Here is a 17,635-nt window from a genome sequence, read left to right on the forward strand (position 1 = left end):
AATCAATCGGCTTCCTTAGAGTAATTCCTTACTCCCTATTCTATGTCTCCCTTTTTCTCCTCTTCTAGGGTGTATTTATAGGCTTTGGAATGCCTATGAGCCCTCAAAAGTGGCCTTTTTTGAAATGGACTTAACTTGGGCTCGGCAGGAACACGCCCGTGCGTGATTACTTTAGGCCGTGTTTGAGCCTGTTAGAATGGCACGGGCGTGTGCTATACCCGTGTGAGTTGTGCTTCGATTCTGCCAGATTGACACGGCCGTGTGGTCTGCCCGTGTGAGGAAGTCCAGGCCGTGTTAAGTTCGTACTTTGGCCCATTTTCTCTGTTTTTGGCCCGTTTCTCGTTCCTTTAGCTCTCCTATGCTTTCCTAAGTATAAAACATGAAATTAAAGCATTAGAAGCATCAAATTCACCAATTCTAATGGAAAATCATCCATAAAATGCATTAACCATGGGGTAAAAATATGTATAAATTACGGTTTATCAAATACCCTCACACTTAAGCATTTGCTTGTCCTCAAGCAAAATTCTCGACTCATAATCAAAATAAATTCTTCTCAACTTATAATTTCTATCGATAATATCTCAGAATAATCCATAGGTAATCAGACATTGAGAATTCAACTAAAAAAACATAAAAATTTCAAACATTCCAAGTTGAGTATTTAATTATGCCAACATAGGTGTCTCTCCTCATCTAAGTAATTACCTTTGATTCAGAGTATCACAGAGTTTCACATCCTCACTAAAGATTCACTCAAATCGCTCGAGGTGTTTAAGGATAATAAATGAAACACTCAATAGTCAATAATGAAAAGTATTACCATAGGCTTGCATGAAAATCAAACCTCCACCACTATAATTTAAGATGATACATCAATCAAAAGGTCATTAGAGGGTTGTAATGAGGCTTGGCTAGGGGGTGTAGTCAAAAGCTGAAAGAAAGGGTTAGAATCGAGATTGAATTGAAAAATTGCCCAATTAGAAAAAGAGTTAATCTTTACTTGCGTACAACAGATTTTTTTCTTAGAATATGAAATTACAGATATGTATACATGGTCTCTTCCATCCACCCCACTACAACTCACAAGTGTAGGTTCCGAATTTTCCCTATCAATTTTGTCTGTTACACCATTCCTCGGGTGTCATGGCCAGACGTGTAACACCCCTCGCCCGTATCCCTCAGTGGAACAGGGTTCGAGGTGTTGCCCGACTTAAACTCAGTCAATCACACAAAAACAGTGCCGAAAAATTTCAATCAATTTAAAACTTTTCTTTTCACATGCAATATGTCCCATATATGGCCTGACGAGGCCCAAAACATCACTAGCCAACACCTTTGGCTAAATTATAATATCACATACTCAACATTAAAACCCTATACATGCCATAGACTCGAAATACTAGGATTTACTTACACCAATAGCGTGAGCTCGACAGTGTGATAATATCTCCGGCGAACTCCAACCCGAGCAGGTAACCGAAGTCAACAATCTATAAAATAGAGGAATGTAACAACGGAGTAAGCTTTCATAAGCTAAGTAAGTCTTAAGCAATGCAAACAAATAAGCATAATTATACTTGATTATTCAATTTCTTAAGTGGCCATATTCTAGGTATATTGCCATCTGGCCGAATACACACAAACACATAATGCACGTTCAGCATTCTTATCACACTTAATTTGAATTCGTATAACATAATTAAATCGAATACTTTCACATACTTTCACACCCTGACCCGATGTATCATGATCATAGATATAGTTATAACATTTATTCACGTATGTATCACAATGCACGCTTATGATTCATTGCAGATCAAACTCACATATGAGTACATAATGCGTACCTGGCCCACTTAACGTACTGAATGTATTCATTTGTCAACGTAACACGAGGTACCTTAGTCATGGACTTTTCTCAAATCACCGGCATTTCTTTGTTAGGCTCGAGGCCGATATCGGTTCACCGGCATTATAGCACGCTAGGCTCGAAGGCGAATAGTATCTCACCGGTATTATAGTTTGCTAAGCTCAAAGGCCGAATAATCAAGTCAACAAGTTTCATATAACATATTCATATCAATTAAGTACTAACATCATTCGAACGTATATAATTATACATCTCAAACACTTTTCTTTCATCTCATTTTCACACTTAGCATTTGATAGCTTATGCATAGCATTTCACTCACGTTCATTTCAAACTTATCATTCGATTATAAAAGCATATTGCATTTTTACCAACATGTTATACTTGCCATTAGGCCATATAAGCATGATACAATACACTATCATTTCATCTTTAACATTCGGCTAAACCCTTATCTTACAAGGAACACCGAATTCACATAACATATCATTTCACCGGCATTACGCCCGCTATGCACGAAGGCCCAAATACACATCACCGGAACGAAGCCTGCTAGGCACGAAGGCCCGAATACACATCACTGGCACGAAGCTTGCTAGGCACGAAGGCCTGAATACACATCACCGACACTAAGCCTGCTAGGCACGAAGGCCCGAATACACATCACCGGCACTAAGCCTACTAGGCACGAAGGCCCGAATATAATACCAGCACTAGGCCTACGGGATTTATCCCGGATATAATACCAGCACGAAGCCTGCGGGATTTAACCCGAATACACATCAAATATCATGCATATTTAATCATATATTAATACATCTCATTCAACATATCACATTCGTAGTCATTTGCAACATTCGGGTATAAGCTCCATATGAACACCATCGTTTACATTTCGGCTCAAAAGTCATTCATAAATATCACATATCCATTTCACCATTCAAACTTAACCCATAGTGACCATTCAACTATAAGCCATATACATAAATTATTTATCGCACAACTTAATTCAAGTAGAACCAAAAGGTCACGATTCATCTAATATATACATATTGCTCACTAATTCACACACAACCTTTCAAATTAGCAATTATAAGATGGTTCCGCACATAGCCCATCCTTATCGATAATTTACGATGGTTTTACCCTTACTTACATATATGTCATAGGCATTTTTTCCTATGCTTCGCAATTCACATTCATGATTCAATTCCAATCGATTTAACATGCATAATTACATATCACATACCTTAATAATTTACTTTACGAAACGAATCCACATATCGTATTAACCCATAGTCTTATAGCACCACACTTTTAATAGTTTACCTCATCGAAGTTCACATTTAATCACTTTAGTGCCAAGCCATATTCGGCTACCACAAAGGACTAATAATAATAATTTTATACACATCATGGTTTCCTTTAGGTATTTAATAATCACAAATCATGATATCTCCACCAGCACATATACGGCACAGTTTATTCATTGTAACTCTCATTTAGTGCATCAAATTTCCAAATCCAATTCAACTTAAGCATAATAGCCATAATCGGCTTATAGCCTTAAATCATTACATATTCGGCACATTAACTAAATAAAATTTACATTCCCTTTTCCATATTAATTTAACTCTTGGGCATATAAAAAGGAATCAAGCTTAAACACTTAAGAACTTACCTTGAATGTTGCCGAACGATTACAATGGCTATTCGATTACTTTCTCTTTTCCCTTATCCGAATTTTTCCCCTCTATGCTCTTGAGCTTAAATTCAAAGATTTTAAACTAGTCATTATTCGACTATTCAAGAATCACTTTCAAAATATAATATATACATATATATATATATATATATATATATATATATATTCGACTTTCACACCTACTGATCATAGTAAGCTTATAAGAAATCAATAAGCAACTCATTAACAAATTTTTGTCAATGTTTACCACATAATCATAATTTCACTGCAAGCTGTCTTCCTGAGCAACATTCACTAAATCATTTATAACTGGAGCTACGAAACTCCAAATCAAGTGCCGTTAATTTTCCCTGAAGATAGACTCATATATCTTTCATCCATAAAATTTTCAGAATTTTTGGTTTGGCCAATCAATACCAGATTTTTCTTAAAATTTCCCCTATTTCACTGTTTGACTAATCTGACCACTCCTCACTACGAATCAAATTTCTCATTGTACAGAATTCAAAATATGTTCTCATTTATTTCATTTGAAACTAGACTCATTAAGGAGTCTAAGCATATAAATTTCATATTATGAAAATTTTTGTACAATTTATAATGATTTTATAAAGACAGAATAGAGGATCTAGAAGTCATTCTGACCCTATCCCACATCACTTCAAATATCTCATTATCGGAAATTCTTTTGCTTAATTACATAATTTATTCAGCTTCTAACTCATCTCCCACAATTTATGGTGATTTTCCAAAATCACGTTCTTCTCTTTGTCCCAAACAGTTTATTACCAAATCACTCTTTCACACATACCTTGCATGCATATTATTTAAACATGCATATCACCAATCAATCATCACAGATCTATAATTTTACTTAAGCATAATCTTCATTTCGTCATTTTAAAGCACAACATGTTAGCCGATTTTTCCCTTAGCATCTAAGGCACATGCATGCTCATTTGCTTGGCTCAACTTCACCTATCTTCCATTTTTCATCAAAAGGACATGAAACAACAACCATTTCCTTCATTTTCATTCATGACTGAATGCTCACAACACAACCAAAAATCAAAATATACTTCATGAGTTAGGGTAGAATCAAGAAGAACCCATGAACATCAAGATAGAAGCAAACTACCATGAACTTACCTTGGATTTTTCTTCCCCAAGTGACCGAACATTCAAGAGCTCTTTTCCTCTCCTTTCTCTTCTATTTTCAGCTTTCATGAACAAGAATGAACAAAAACCTTCATTTTCTTCCTTTTTGTTATTCTATTACTAAACATTTTATGACACAAAATAACATATATTATTTGTGCCATACTTATGCCATAACTTCAATAAAAAAAATTTGCACATGTTGTCTACCATTAATACCATGGCCGGCCACTACACATAAAATGAGGAGTTTGACATGCAAATCCTCCTATTTTGCACTACTATTTATTAGGCCACTACATATTAGCCTATAGCATTTTCAAAAATTTTCACATAGGTCCTATTTCATAATTTCAATCACAAATGGTAGAATCAAAGCATGGGATTTTCACACATGCACTTTCACATGAAATAAACACATAATATAAAATTTGATTATTTTTGGGACTCGATTTTGTGATCCCGAAACCACTTTCTGACTAGGGCCAAATTAGGGCTGTCACAAGACGTGTATGCTTGATGAATGCAAAGTATCATGTTCTCGAGAACGACCTCCTTTACACTGATCATTTCTCATCAAGATTGCATCATTGACGCAATATCTCGTAGTTTTGTTCAATCATTGTTTTGGACCAAAAATCCAAAGGGATGGTCTCAACTTAAACCATTCCCACTCAGATATTTATTGGTGAGTAACAGTTCTGTTTCAGACTCTTGTAGTATTTAGAAGCTTTCCAAAGTAATATGCGAAACTTCGTTTGGGAAAGTATTATTAGTCCATTAATCATTATTTCAATGCAACATGTTTGCAACAAATCATAGTAATGGATAAGAATAAAATTTAATTAGGGCATAACTTGGAATAAATAAATTATCAAAAATGAAAGTCTATTGGGGATACATATCTTGAAAAGAAAAATATTTCAAAGGTAGTTGATTTATCATGAATAAGGAGAAGATTAGGTGCCCTTGATATCGCAGCCTGAGTTTCTCTATACGAGCTTCCTGAAGACCAATTTAGACTTGACATGTGTTTAAGAGATCAGAAGCACTTTGTCAATGCCCCAAGATGCATCATATCCTTTCCCTTGTCAATTTAGGTATAGCAAGATCATCGTATTTCCCATCTTTGATCAACATCTGAGCCGCCCTTTTCAGGTTTTCAACTCAAATCCCCTTTGGTCTCAAGACGCCCTTTGCAAGTTTTCACCTTGGCCTCTCTTCTTTTTTTTTTTTTGAAAAGGAAGGTCCCAAAGCGCCCTTTGCGAGTTTCCACTTTGGCCTATTTCGCTCTTTAAGTGTAATACTTTTTGACAGAATTTGAATTCACAGGATTGGGCAGGTTTTTCCCATCCATTTCAGCCATAATTAATGCTCCTCCGGAGAAAGCTTTCTTCACCACGTAAGGCCCCTCCTATTTGGGTATCCATTTTACTCCAAAATCCTTTTGCATAGGAAGGATCTTTTTCAGAACTAGATCTCCCTCATGAAACTCTCTTGGGCGAACCTTTTTGTCATAAGCCCGTATCATTCTTTTTTGATACATCTGACCATGCTGAATAGCTCTTAGCCTCTTCTCCTCAATCAAATTCAACTAATCATAAAGAAATTGTATCCATTCTACTTCATCTAACTTCAATTCTGACAAAACTCTGAGGGAAGGTATCTCCACCTCAATGGGTAGAACTGTTGCCATTCCATAAACCAATGAGAAAGGTGTTGCCCCAGTAGAAGTTCTGACAGATGTTCGATAAGCGTAAAGGGCGAATGACAACTTCTCATGCCAATCTCTGTAAGTTTCAGTCATTTTCCCCACAATCCTCTTGATATTTTTATTAGCTGCTTCCACTGTCCCATTCATTTTTGGACGATATGGTGATGAATTATGGTGTCTGATCTTGAACTGACTGCAGACCTCTGCTATTGTACTATTGTTCAAATTTAATGCATTGTCAGATATGATCCTTTCAGGCATCCCATATCGACATATAATCTCCCTTTTTAGGAATTTTCTCACAGCCGATTTTGTAACATTGGCATATGAGACCGCCTCTACCCACTTGGTGAAATAGTTAATGACCATAAAGATGAACTGATGCCCATTTGAAGCCTATAGTGAGATTGACCCTATGACATCCATGCCCCACATGGAAAACGGCCATAGGGAAGTCATAACATGCAAATGCGACGGAGGTACATGAATTTTATCACCATAGTCTTGACATTTGTGACATTTCTTAGCATAATTAATGCAGTCTCCATCTATGGTAGACCAATAAAATCCAAATCTCATAATTTGTCTAACCATTGTGAAGCCGTTAGCATGTGTTCCACAAACGCCTTCGTGGACTTCTTCCAAAATTTTCTTGGCTTCCACAGCATCTACACATCTCAATAGAACTTGATCCTTTCTTCTTTTATATAGTATTTCCCCATCTAAGGCATAATCACAGGCTAGCCTTTTCAGCGTCCTTTTATCATTCTCAGTTGCCTGATTAGGGTACTCCCGATTTCTCACGTATCGCAATATATCTTGATACCAAGGATGGTCATCTCTCTCCTCTTCCTCTATGTCATAACAATAAGATGGGGCTTCAAAAATACTCATCTGAATGGGTTTTACAGCTTCATGTTTGCTCACATTGATCATGGAAGCCAAAGTAGCCAAAGCATCCGCCATCTGGTTCTCTTTTCGTGGTAGATAATTGAAAGTAATATCACCAAACTCATCAATTAACCCCAGCACTATGCTCCGATAATTAATCATTTTGGAGTCTCTTGTCTTCCATTCACCTCTAAGCTGGTAGATCACTAGCACGGAATCTTCATATACTTCCAACACCTTGATCTTGCATTCTATGGCTGTGCAAAGTCCCATGATGCATGCTTCATATTATGCCATATTATTTGTGCAATCAAAATCCAATTTACAAGTGAATGGATAATGATCTCCATTTGGGGATACCAAAACTGCCCCGATTCCATTACCCACAGTATTTGATGCTCCATCAAAGTTCAATTTCCAAGGGTGGCAGTTTGTAATGTCTTCTTCAATAGCCGCAACATACATTAATTCTTTATTGGGAAAATCAAAATTCAAGGGCTCGTAATCTTCTAGGGCTTTACTGGCCAGAAATTCTGCTATTGCGCTCCCTTTCATGGGCTTTTGACTCACGTAGACTGTGTCAAATTCTGAAAGTAGAATTTTCCACCTAGCCATCCTTTCATTCAAGGCGTTTGACTCCATCATATATTTTAGGGGGTCTAACTTCGAGTTTAACCAGGTCGTGTGGTACAACATGTATTGCCTCAACCTTCGAGCTGTCCAGATCAGGGTGCAACACAATTTTTCAATTGACGGATATCTCAACTCACATTCCGTGAATTTCTTACTGAGGTAATATATTGCCATTTCTTTTCTTCCTGATTCATCGTGCTGACCAAGCGCACATCCCATAGAGTTATCAAACACTGCTAAATATAGTATTAGTGGCCTATCTGAACTTGGAGGTGATAGCACTGGAGGATTTGACAAGTACTTTTTGACCTTATCAAAAGCTCTTTGGCATTCAACATCCCATTTTCCTAGGTTGTGCTTCTTAGGAAGACGAAATGTGGGATCGCATTTCTCAGTTAATTGCAAAATGAACTGAGCAATATAATTTAGTCTTCCTAAGAAGCCTCGAACTTCTTTTTGAGTACGTGGTGGAGATAATTCTTGTATAGCCCGAACTTTGTCTGAGTCAATCTCAATTCCCCTTTCACTGACTACAAAGACCAGTAGCTTTCCTGATCTAGCTCCAAAAGTGCATTTCGCTGTATTAAGCTTTAGCTGAAATTTTCTCAATCTCAAGAATAGCTTTCTCAACACTTGATGTGTTCCTCTTCAGTTCGGGATTTGGCAATCATGTCGTCGACATAAACTTCAATCTCTTTATGCATCATGTCATAAAATAAGGTCACCATGGCTCTTTGATATGTAGCTCCAGCATGCTTCAGTCCAAACGGCATCACCTTATAACAATACTTGCCCCACAAGGTTATGAAGGTAGTCTTTTCCATGTCCTCAGGATGCATCTTTATTTGATTGTATCACGATAAGCCATCCATAAAGCAGAACAATGAGTAGCCCGCTGTGTTGTCCACTAGAGTGTCAATGTGAGGCAAGGGGAAGTTGTCTTTTGGGCTAGCCTTATTCAAGTCTCTGTAATCAACACACATTCGTACTTTTCCATCTTTTTTAGGAACAGGTACAATGTTGGCTACCCATTCCGAGTATTTGACCCCCTGCAGGAATCCAGCATCAAATTGTTTCTTGACTTCCTCCTTTATTTTTAGCATGATGTCTGGCCTCATCCTTCGAAGTTTCTGCTGAATCGTCCTACAATCTTCTTTTATGGGAAGCCGATGTACTTCATTATCGGTGCTCAACCCGGGTATATCTTGGTAGGACCATGCGAAGACATCTTTAAATTCTTGAATCAACCCAACAAGGTCTCGCTTTGTTTCTTTGGTTATGCACGCTCCGATTCTTATAGCTTTTCCTTCTTCCAAATCTACCACCTCCACTGCCTCTTCATGCGGCAGAATTTACTTTTCCTCTTGTTCTACCATCCTTAATAAGTCTCGAGATAAGTCACAATCTCTGTCATCTTCAAAGTCCTAAGATCCCTCTAAACACATGTCTTGTTCAAAAAGTGATTCTGAGTCAGTAGCAGCGTCACTCATAACATTGATATCTTGGGGTAGGTACAAAAAATATGCAAAAAAATGAATGAATTTAAGAATTATTGTTTGCATAGTATGATTATGAAGGAATGATTGAAGAAAGTCTAAAAATACCAAGATAATTATTCCGACAGAAATAATAAAACAATTACTAGTGGAAAGAATGAAAGAATATTTGCTCAAATGATAGCGAAAATTTACTTCGTCGAAATAACGATGTTTGAACATGAGCCTATTTCACAAAGAAATTCTCATTGCCTCTAGGCTTAAAGCAACAAGATTGTTTCGAACATTACTCTGAGTAAGTTCTAAATACTACAGGAATATCTTCTGCAATCCAGTTGTCTAGAACACTCCTAGGTTCATAAGGATGAATATCTGACAAGGTCTCCTCTTCAGTCGCTTCTTCCAATATGGCATTGATGTGAATATCTTTCAACATTTCTTCGATGTCTTTTTTCTCCGACGTCCTTCGTTCGGGATGAATAACCCCTCCCGACACAAAATTCTTCGATATGTGAGGGATCGCCATGGGTTACCACTTGATTTCTTCACCACTCACATGTGCCCTTCTTCTCTCTTGCCTTTTTTCTAATTCTTTCTTCCTTTGTCTTGCATCTGGCTTGAACCCCAAACCAAAACGGTCACATTTTTCTTTCAGCATAGGCACCTCAACTCTTCCCTAAAGATTCCTCCCAAGTCCCTTTCCTGGTAAAGCTCCTCTTTCAACCCTCAACTGTAGACTCCTTCTTGTAGTTCTGGATAATTTTGGCGTCGGAATCTTATACCCTTCAGTGATGAATGTTGCATTTACAAACTCCAATGACTAAAATAAACATTCGATTGCTTCGTCATCTGCCTCCAAATATGTTTCATCACTACTTACAGCTACAATGATATCCTCTTCAGCATTTATCGTTATCAACCGACCCTCTGATACTAACTTCAACTTCTGATGCAACGATAAAGGCACTGCCCCCGCTGAATGTATCCAAGGTCTTCCTAAGAGGCAGTTGTATGAGGGTTTGATATCCATAACCAAAAAGTCCACCTCATATGTAGTCGGGCCAATCAACAAAGGTATTTCTATTCTACCCATGACTCTTCTTTCTGTGCCATCGAACGCCCGTACTATATTCTGACACCCCTTCATGTGCGAGCTATCCAGAGGTAGTCTATTTAATGTAGACAAGGGCAATACATTCAATGCTGACCCACTGTCTATCAAGACTCCCGACAATGTGTATCCTTTGCATCTGATAGTGATGTGCAGGGCTTTAGTGGACCCCATAACTCCCGTGGTATTTCGTCATTGTTGAAGAAGATAAAATTATCAGCGCTTATGTTATTAACCAGCCGATCCAACTTATTGACAGAGATAACATTAGTCACGTACGTTTCATTTAGAACTTTCATCAATGCATTTCGGTGGACCTCTGAACTTAGGAGCAAAGCTAGTATAGATATGCAAGCAGGCTATTTATGCAACTGTTCCACTACGCTATATTCACTATGTTTTAGAAATTTCAGGAATTCCTTAGCTTCCTCCTCTTTCACTGGTTCATTAACAGGCAGCTCAAACTCAATAGCTTTTTCTTTCTTTTGTTCTGCTATTGGAGCTTTTCCTTTTACAGGTTCTGTTCGGGTATTCACCAAATCATAGCATCTTCTACTACGCGTGTGAGAACCTATATCTTGATCCTCCTTAGCTGGACTCTCCTTCGCCGGAATTGTCATATTACAATCATAACTCCATGGGACCCTTTTGTTGTCCTCGTAAGAGAAAACTGCAGGTTTCTGAATTATAACCTTTAGTGCCATTTGAATTCCCGCTTCATTTTTTGGGCGTGAGATGATGACCACAGGATAATTGACCTTTGGGCCCTTCAACGTTGACTCTGACGTGCATATACACCCCTCCTCTTTGACCTCTTCATAAAACTGTATCTCCTTGTTGTCCATCCGGTTTTGAATCAGAGCTCTGAACTTTTTACATTCTTGAATTCTGTGCCCTTCTTCATGATGGAATTCGCAGTAGCTCTCTATCCCTTCATAGCTCCTTTCTAGATCCGAAGTAACTAATCCCCTTTTTACCATCTCCTTCCAACCCATTTCAAAGGAGTTTTCACTTCTGTAATGTCTGCCTTAACCTTTTTCCCTACATTTCTACTTATCACGTTTACTCCGCCATCGGCGTGATTAGGTAACGGATTTTCTGCACTGGGTGCATAATCAAACTTCACAATGCCTACTTTAATAAGTCTTTCAACTACTTTCTTAAAGGCAGTGCAGTTTTCTATTGAATGCCCCAAAATTCCTGCATGGTAGTCACATTGGGCGTTTGCGTCGTACCACTTGGGGTATGGGGGTTGTAATGGCTTTAGGTAAAAAGGAGCTACCACATGTGTATCGAATAAACTTTGGTACAACTCCTTATATGACATTGGGATAGGCGTAAACTGAAGTTTCTCAGTATTTTTCTTTGTACCAGACCCTTGACTTCCAGTAGTCGCTGTTCTTGGCTGATTAACGGTAAACGATTTTAAGTACTCTATGTTCATATTGTTCACCTCGTTATCCTTTTTTTACGAGGCTGACCTTCTGGTATTTTCCCCTACCTATATCCTTCCACTTCTTATTGCATTCTCGATCATTTCTCCAGTCATTACCACGTTTGAGAAGCTTTTTGTGGCACTTCCTAGCATGTGTGTAATGAACGGGGCCTTCAAAGTGTTGATAAAGGACATCGTGGTTTCTTTTTCTAAAAGCGGCGGCTGAACTTGTATGGAAACTTCTCTCCATCTTTATGCATATTGTCCGAAACTTTCATTTGGTTTCTTCTTCGTATTCTGCAGAGTAATCCTGTCAGGAGTCATATCCGTCACATGGCTGTACTGCTTCATGAATGCTTCAGACAAATCTTTCCACGAATTAATCTTGGTACGACTCAGCTGGTTGTACCACTTAGATGCTGCCCCCACTAAACTGTCTTGGAAGCAATGAATCAGTCGTTGATCTTTGTTAACATATCCAGCTTCAGGGTAGCTCATTCCATTGTACTTCTTGAATTCTGGCATTTTGAACTTGGGGGGTAGGACCAAGTCTGGGACCAAACTCAGGTCCTTAGCATCAATTTCGTGATGACTATCGGCATTTTCCATCACCCGAAATTTTTCTTCCAGCCATTTACACCGTTCCTCTGATTGCTTCTGTGATTCCATCCTTGCATTTTCCTCTTCTGCCACTTCATCCAAATCAGGAACAAGTGGATAATTCGAGTTATTAACAGGGTTAGAGCCTGAGCCGGCTTGGAAATTCATTGGTATCAAAGCTCTGGCATGGATCTACTGAGGCCTGATCTTAACAGATGGTCTCTGTAGATTAATTTCAGGTTGTGTTGGTACATTTGTTAGGGTGAAGTCAGGAGGGTATTGAGGGTCTTCATTATTTTCCCTAACATTATCCATAGGACTTTTTCCCTTATCCGTTCTTCCCATCAGCAATTGGGACAACTGACTCATCATTTCTCTTTGGGATTCCATCATTTGATCTTTCATCTCTTGCTGAATCTTGGCTAGCTGCTCTTGCATCTGTGACTATATTTGTTCCTGCATGTCCTTTTGCATTTGCTACAATTTCTCAAGTCTTTTGTCCATTGACTTGGTTTTTTTCCTCGTGCTATAGGGGTGCGTACTTGGTTGGTTTTCTTTGGTTTCCAGATTACTGAAATAGTTTTTAATTAATTAGAATCTTTTTATGGCTTTTAGTGCATATGATGTAATGTAATGCAAATGCATGAATGCAAAGGAGGCATCAATTTTGATTCAATTCCATTTAGAAGACTTTACTAGAAAATAAAATTCTTTACGTAAAACTGAGTTACAAATAAAACTTCACCCTAATGCTTAGAGCCTTAATTTTTCTAAGCAACGAGGCTAGCTCCTGCCCACGATTTGACTCCAACTCGTACTTCACGGTCAGTATGTCCGCTTGTACCGCTAAAGCTTGCAAGTAATCAGCTACCTCCCGAATCTGGGTTACGTCTTCTTCCATAATGTAATCCCTGTTTCTGACTTGGTCTTGCGCATAGTGGAGTTGTTCCTTCCAACGCTCCTCACTTGCTTCGAAAAACTAAATCCACATCTCACAGCTTTGTAGTGACGCTTCTAATTATTCTACTTTTCCTTTCATTTCTTCTACCTTACTCAAGCTTGCTCTCAACTCCATTGCGGTATTACAGCTTCGGTACTGATGAAGAGACTTCTCGAGTTCTACCACTCTAGCCCTTAATTCACCTCGTTCATTTCTGCTTTTTGACAGACTCTTCTCTAAATCCTCATTTCATGCCTGAGCCTCTCGGAATTTCCTTTCTCATTGGTCGATTTTGGTCTTTTCCTCTTGAATTTCATTGCGCCATTGCTCTGAAGTTTTACCTAACCCAGCAGTCTTCATAGATAGGTGTAACTTCTTATAATCTGTCTTCAAACTGTCCAGATCCTCTTCGGCCTTACTTTTCCCTTTTCTCCACTTCTCAGCCTCCGACCTCTGAACGTCCACGTCTAATCTCAGATGCATTTTTTCTTCCTCCAACTATTCGATCTTCTTTCCAAGCTCAAAACTTTTCTTTTCAAAATCCTGCATTATAATTTCCAACTCTGACGGGGCAACTTGTAATTGTTCCTCCACAGGTCGAGTATCTTCTAAACTTGGCCTAGGAATATTATTATTGACCCTTTTCCTAAACCATCTATTATATTCAGGTGTCACCATGGAACTGACAGCCAACCTCTTCATCCAGCGAGTTTGCTTCCAAGCATCAGACAGTTCTCGAACCTTCTTCTTATAGTGGTCACCTTTATACCAGAATTCACATTGAGCCAGCCCGTAAGTCGTGGGTACAAACTGCCTCAATTTATACTGCCTTAATGCCAACAAAGGAGTATACCCAGTGGCTCCCCAAATTTCTGACAACGGTACCCAATCAAAGTTCCCACATTTATACAGGATCTCATCAGGAACCATCCAAAATGCTCTCCACTCTATATCCCCCTCCTTGAGGTTTTGAAGAATTTCTATCCACTTCTCTTCTGAGATATCCTCTTTCCTTTACATGGCTGCCTCCTCCTTTAACGGGGAATAACCTTAAAAAAACCCGGTAAGAAACCTTGTCTACTTTCCAAAAATACCCATGAAACCACACCATCAGCAGTTGTGCACACCCAATAAACCGCCCCCGTCTGTCTTCCGACATATGCTCAAGGATCTGAACGTCTCAGCCAATATTGCAGGTACAGGTGTGATTCTCTTCTCAAGACGGTCGAATAAATCAATGACTGCCTCATCCACATGCCTTAATGCCTTAGGAAAAATCACCAATCCATAGGTGCTTAAAGCGAAGATATCGACCCTCTTTTTTTCATCCAGATGTGTTAAAACCAAATCTCTCAAATTCTCCTAAGGAATACATTTACTATCCCCTTTTTTTTAATCCGAGTAGTGACCCAAGGGTTGTTCATCCCTGAAATATTTATCAATTTCTTTGCAAAAGTTTGACCATTAAAAACCTTGGCATAAGCTCTTCTAACTTGAACTTTTGGACACCTGAGTAGGGTAGTATATTCTTCCACTGTAGGCACTAAATCCACTTCCCCAAAAGTGAAACACTTGTAAGCAGAATTCCAAAATTGAACCATAACTCGGAACAGATGCTTGTTCACCCTAATATCTAGCAAGTAGGATATATCACCATAGCTTTGATAGAACAACTGTTTGGTTCTTTCATCCCAACGAGCCCATATATCTCTCAACTCCTGCAACTCATTTTGTGCTACATTGACGCGAGTGAATTCCTGCAACTCTGATGTATATCCTTCTACTAGGCTATCCCCTTTCTTCGATTGTAACTTCTCTGACCATGAACGGATGGCCGGATTATCCTCAACTTTATTAAGAAATTCATTCTCCATGTTAAATCTTCTAACTTAGTAATCGAATACGAATCAACACCTCCTTTAGTATGCAATGTCATGCAAAACACAATCAAAACAAAACACAAGTTAGTATCAAATATAAGTAATAAGATACAAGCAAAAACCAGAAATAATCAGAACACAGATATTGGTAACCACTAAGACTTAACACAGCTCTACCTCAGGGTAGCTCTTAAGGTTCACTATATGTAGTTTGGTTCTAGAGAGAAAGTACCTGAACTAGCAGATTCCTCGATCCTCACCCATTATAGGCTTAGATGGATCTAGTTCGGTTCAGGGGGATACATTTCTCTATGACCATGCGAAGATGAAAATCTCACGAAATCATAGGTACGGATGTACCCCGAAAGCAATCCACTAGCCCATACGGAGGTGAAAACCTCACGAAAGCATAGTTTCTTACTCCCACTTAGAAGGTGTGACCAGAGCGGTCATGCGATGCAATGCAATATTATTCTACAAGACTCGAACCATAACGATCATACAATCAAATGCAATCGAAAGAATCATGATTTCCAAAACAAATTTTTATTTTTTTGACAAAAAGACAGCAAATAATCAATTTTATGGCTTGACTCTCTTGTTCAGTCCCCGTGGAGTCGCCAAGCTGTCGAAACCTTTTTTTTTATTTTTGAAAAATACAGGGATCGACTTTTAAAACAAAGTGTGGAGTCACCACCAATCCTTTTTGTTTAGGTGAGATTGGATCACCTAATAAAATGTTTCATTCCATTGAAATCAATTTTGGCCTACGTAAATTTGAGAAAAATAGGTTCGGGAGCCGGTTATGTATGAGGAAGGATTAGCACCCTCACTACGCCCAAAATTGGTACCAAATTGATTAAGTACTGTCCTTATGTCTAAGTTTCAAAGCTATTTTTGAAATACGATTCCTTTTGAAACATTTGAATGGCTCAAGTTGGTTGTCAAAATTCTCTTATTTCAAAGGGATACAGCATCACATCCAGCACGATAGGACACGATCCTTTATACACTCGAAAACGCGATAAATTTTTTACTTCCAAAAGTTTATATGTTGAAAATTACAAAAGGATGCCCAATTATTTAGTCTAATGAAAAACCGGAACCCAGCACGGTAGGGCACGATTCCTCGAGTTTCCAAACATTGAACATTGCCTTGTTTTAAAACTTGGAAAACACGAGTGAAATTCTAAAGGAATATTCGATTATTTTGAACAAACGGGAAATCGAAACCCAGCACGATAGGGCATGATTCCCCGAATTTCCAAACATCAAATATTACCTTTGTTTTAGGGAATTTTCCAACGAATAATTGTAAAACTAGCTTAAAACGCATTAATTTTACTTGAAATAGAATGAAATAATTGATTTTTAAGAGTTAGAAATTATAAAGCGACATTTGTAAATCAACAAAAAAATGAAAACATAGGATAACATGCATGCGTAAAATACAATAATTGATGAATGAAGATAACATAACCTTACTTAATCAATCTAATCAAACAATTGAATTTGACTAATTTAAGCAAGATGTAACCAACTTTCTAAACATGTATGGAGAACAATCGAGATAACAATAAAGAAAACGAAAAAATAGCACAACGATAATATATATAGCCTAGTACATTACAATCAATACAAAATATCCAAAACAAAATAATAATTTAAAAAAATACTATGGTATAAGAAAAATTTAAAATAATGATGAACATAATATATGCATTGATGAATTGATAAATTAGAAACTATTTGTAAAAAATAAACTAGAGATATACATGCAATCATTAAAATATGTATTATAAAATGAATATATTTTTGAATTACATAATATATAAGATGTTAAAACATTTACTAAAATACATTCAATAAAGGAAAATTTGAATAATATATAAAATATAAAAGAATGGCAAGAAGACATAATAAAATATAATCTTAGGAAATACACACAATAGGCTCACAAAAGCATACATATGCATAAATAGATTTAGAAATAATTATTTGTAAGAAGAACATGCACTTAATAAGGCATTTAAGATTAAATTAATTTTATTATAAATTATATATATAATAGACTTAAAAATATACTTATACGCACAAAGAAAACTATAAGTATAAAATACATGGATTTGGTAGCGTACATAGATTGAATTTATGTACCAATGCTTACGTATTGTATAATAATAATTTAAATAATGTATA

At 37.5% G+C, this 17,635-nt stretch overlaps 1 protein-coding gene across 1 annotated transcript; it reads right to left on the reverse strand.

The window, feature by feature from the left end:
* Positions 1 to 6,846: 6,846 nt before the first annotated feature.
* Positions 6,847 to 8,747, reverse strand: LOC108458979 (uncharacterized). Its single transcript, XM_017758358.1, has 4 exons — positions 8,700 to 8,747; positions 8,470 to 8,568; positions 7,725 to 8,385; positions 6,847 to 7,598 (listed from the first exon to the last, which is right to left on the reverse strand). Exons 1-4 carry the CDS (start codon positions 8,745 to 8,747, stop codon positions 6,847 to 6,849), a joined length of 1,560 nt encoding a protein of 519 aa, XP_017613847.1.
* Positions 8,748 to 17,635: the final 8,888 nt, after the last annotated feature.

This window comes from Gossypium arboreum, chromosome 7 (assembly GCF_025698485.1).
Source record: "Gossypium arboreum isolate Shixiya-1 chromosome 7, ASM2569848v2, whole genome shotgun sequence".
Classification (NCBI taxonomy): domain Eukaryota; kingdom Viridiplantae; phylum Streptophyta; class Magnoliopsida; order Malvales; family Malvaceae; genus Gossypium; species Gossypium arboreum.

What these genes read in the sequence shown, in the direction of transcription:
- LOC108458979 (XM_017758358.1), bottom strand. Translation starts at nt 8,747, where the DNA reads ATGCCGTTTGGACTGAAGCATGCTGGAGCTACATATCAAAGAGCCATG. An exon ending in CTACATATCAAAGAGCCATG is followed by an intron (nt 8,569 to 8,699) that starts GTGACCTTATTT and finishes AGAAAATTTCAG; the next exon opens with CTAAAGCTTAATACAGCGAA. An exon ending in TGGAGCATCAAATACTGTGG is followed by an intron (nt 7,599 to 7,724) that starts GTAATGGAATCG and finishes GACTTTGCACAG; the next exon opens with CCATAGAATGCAAGATCAAG.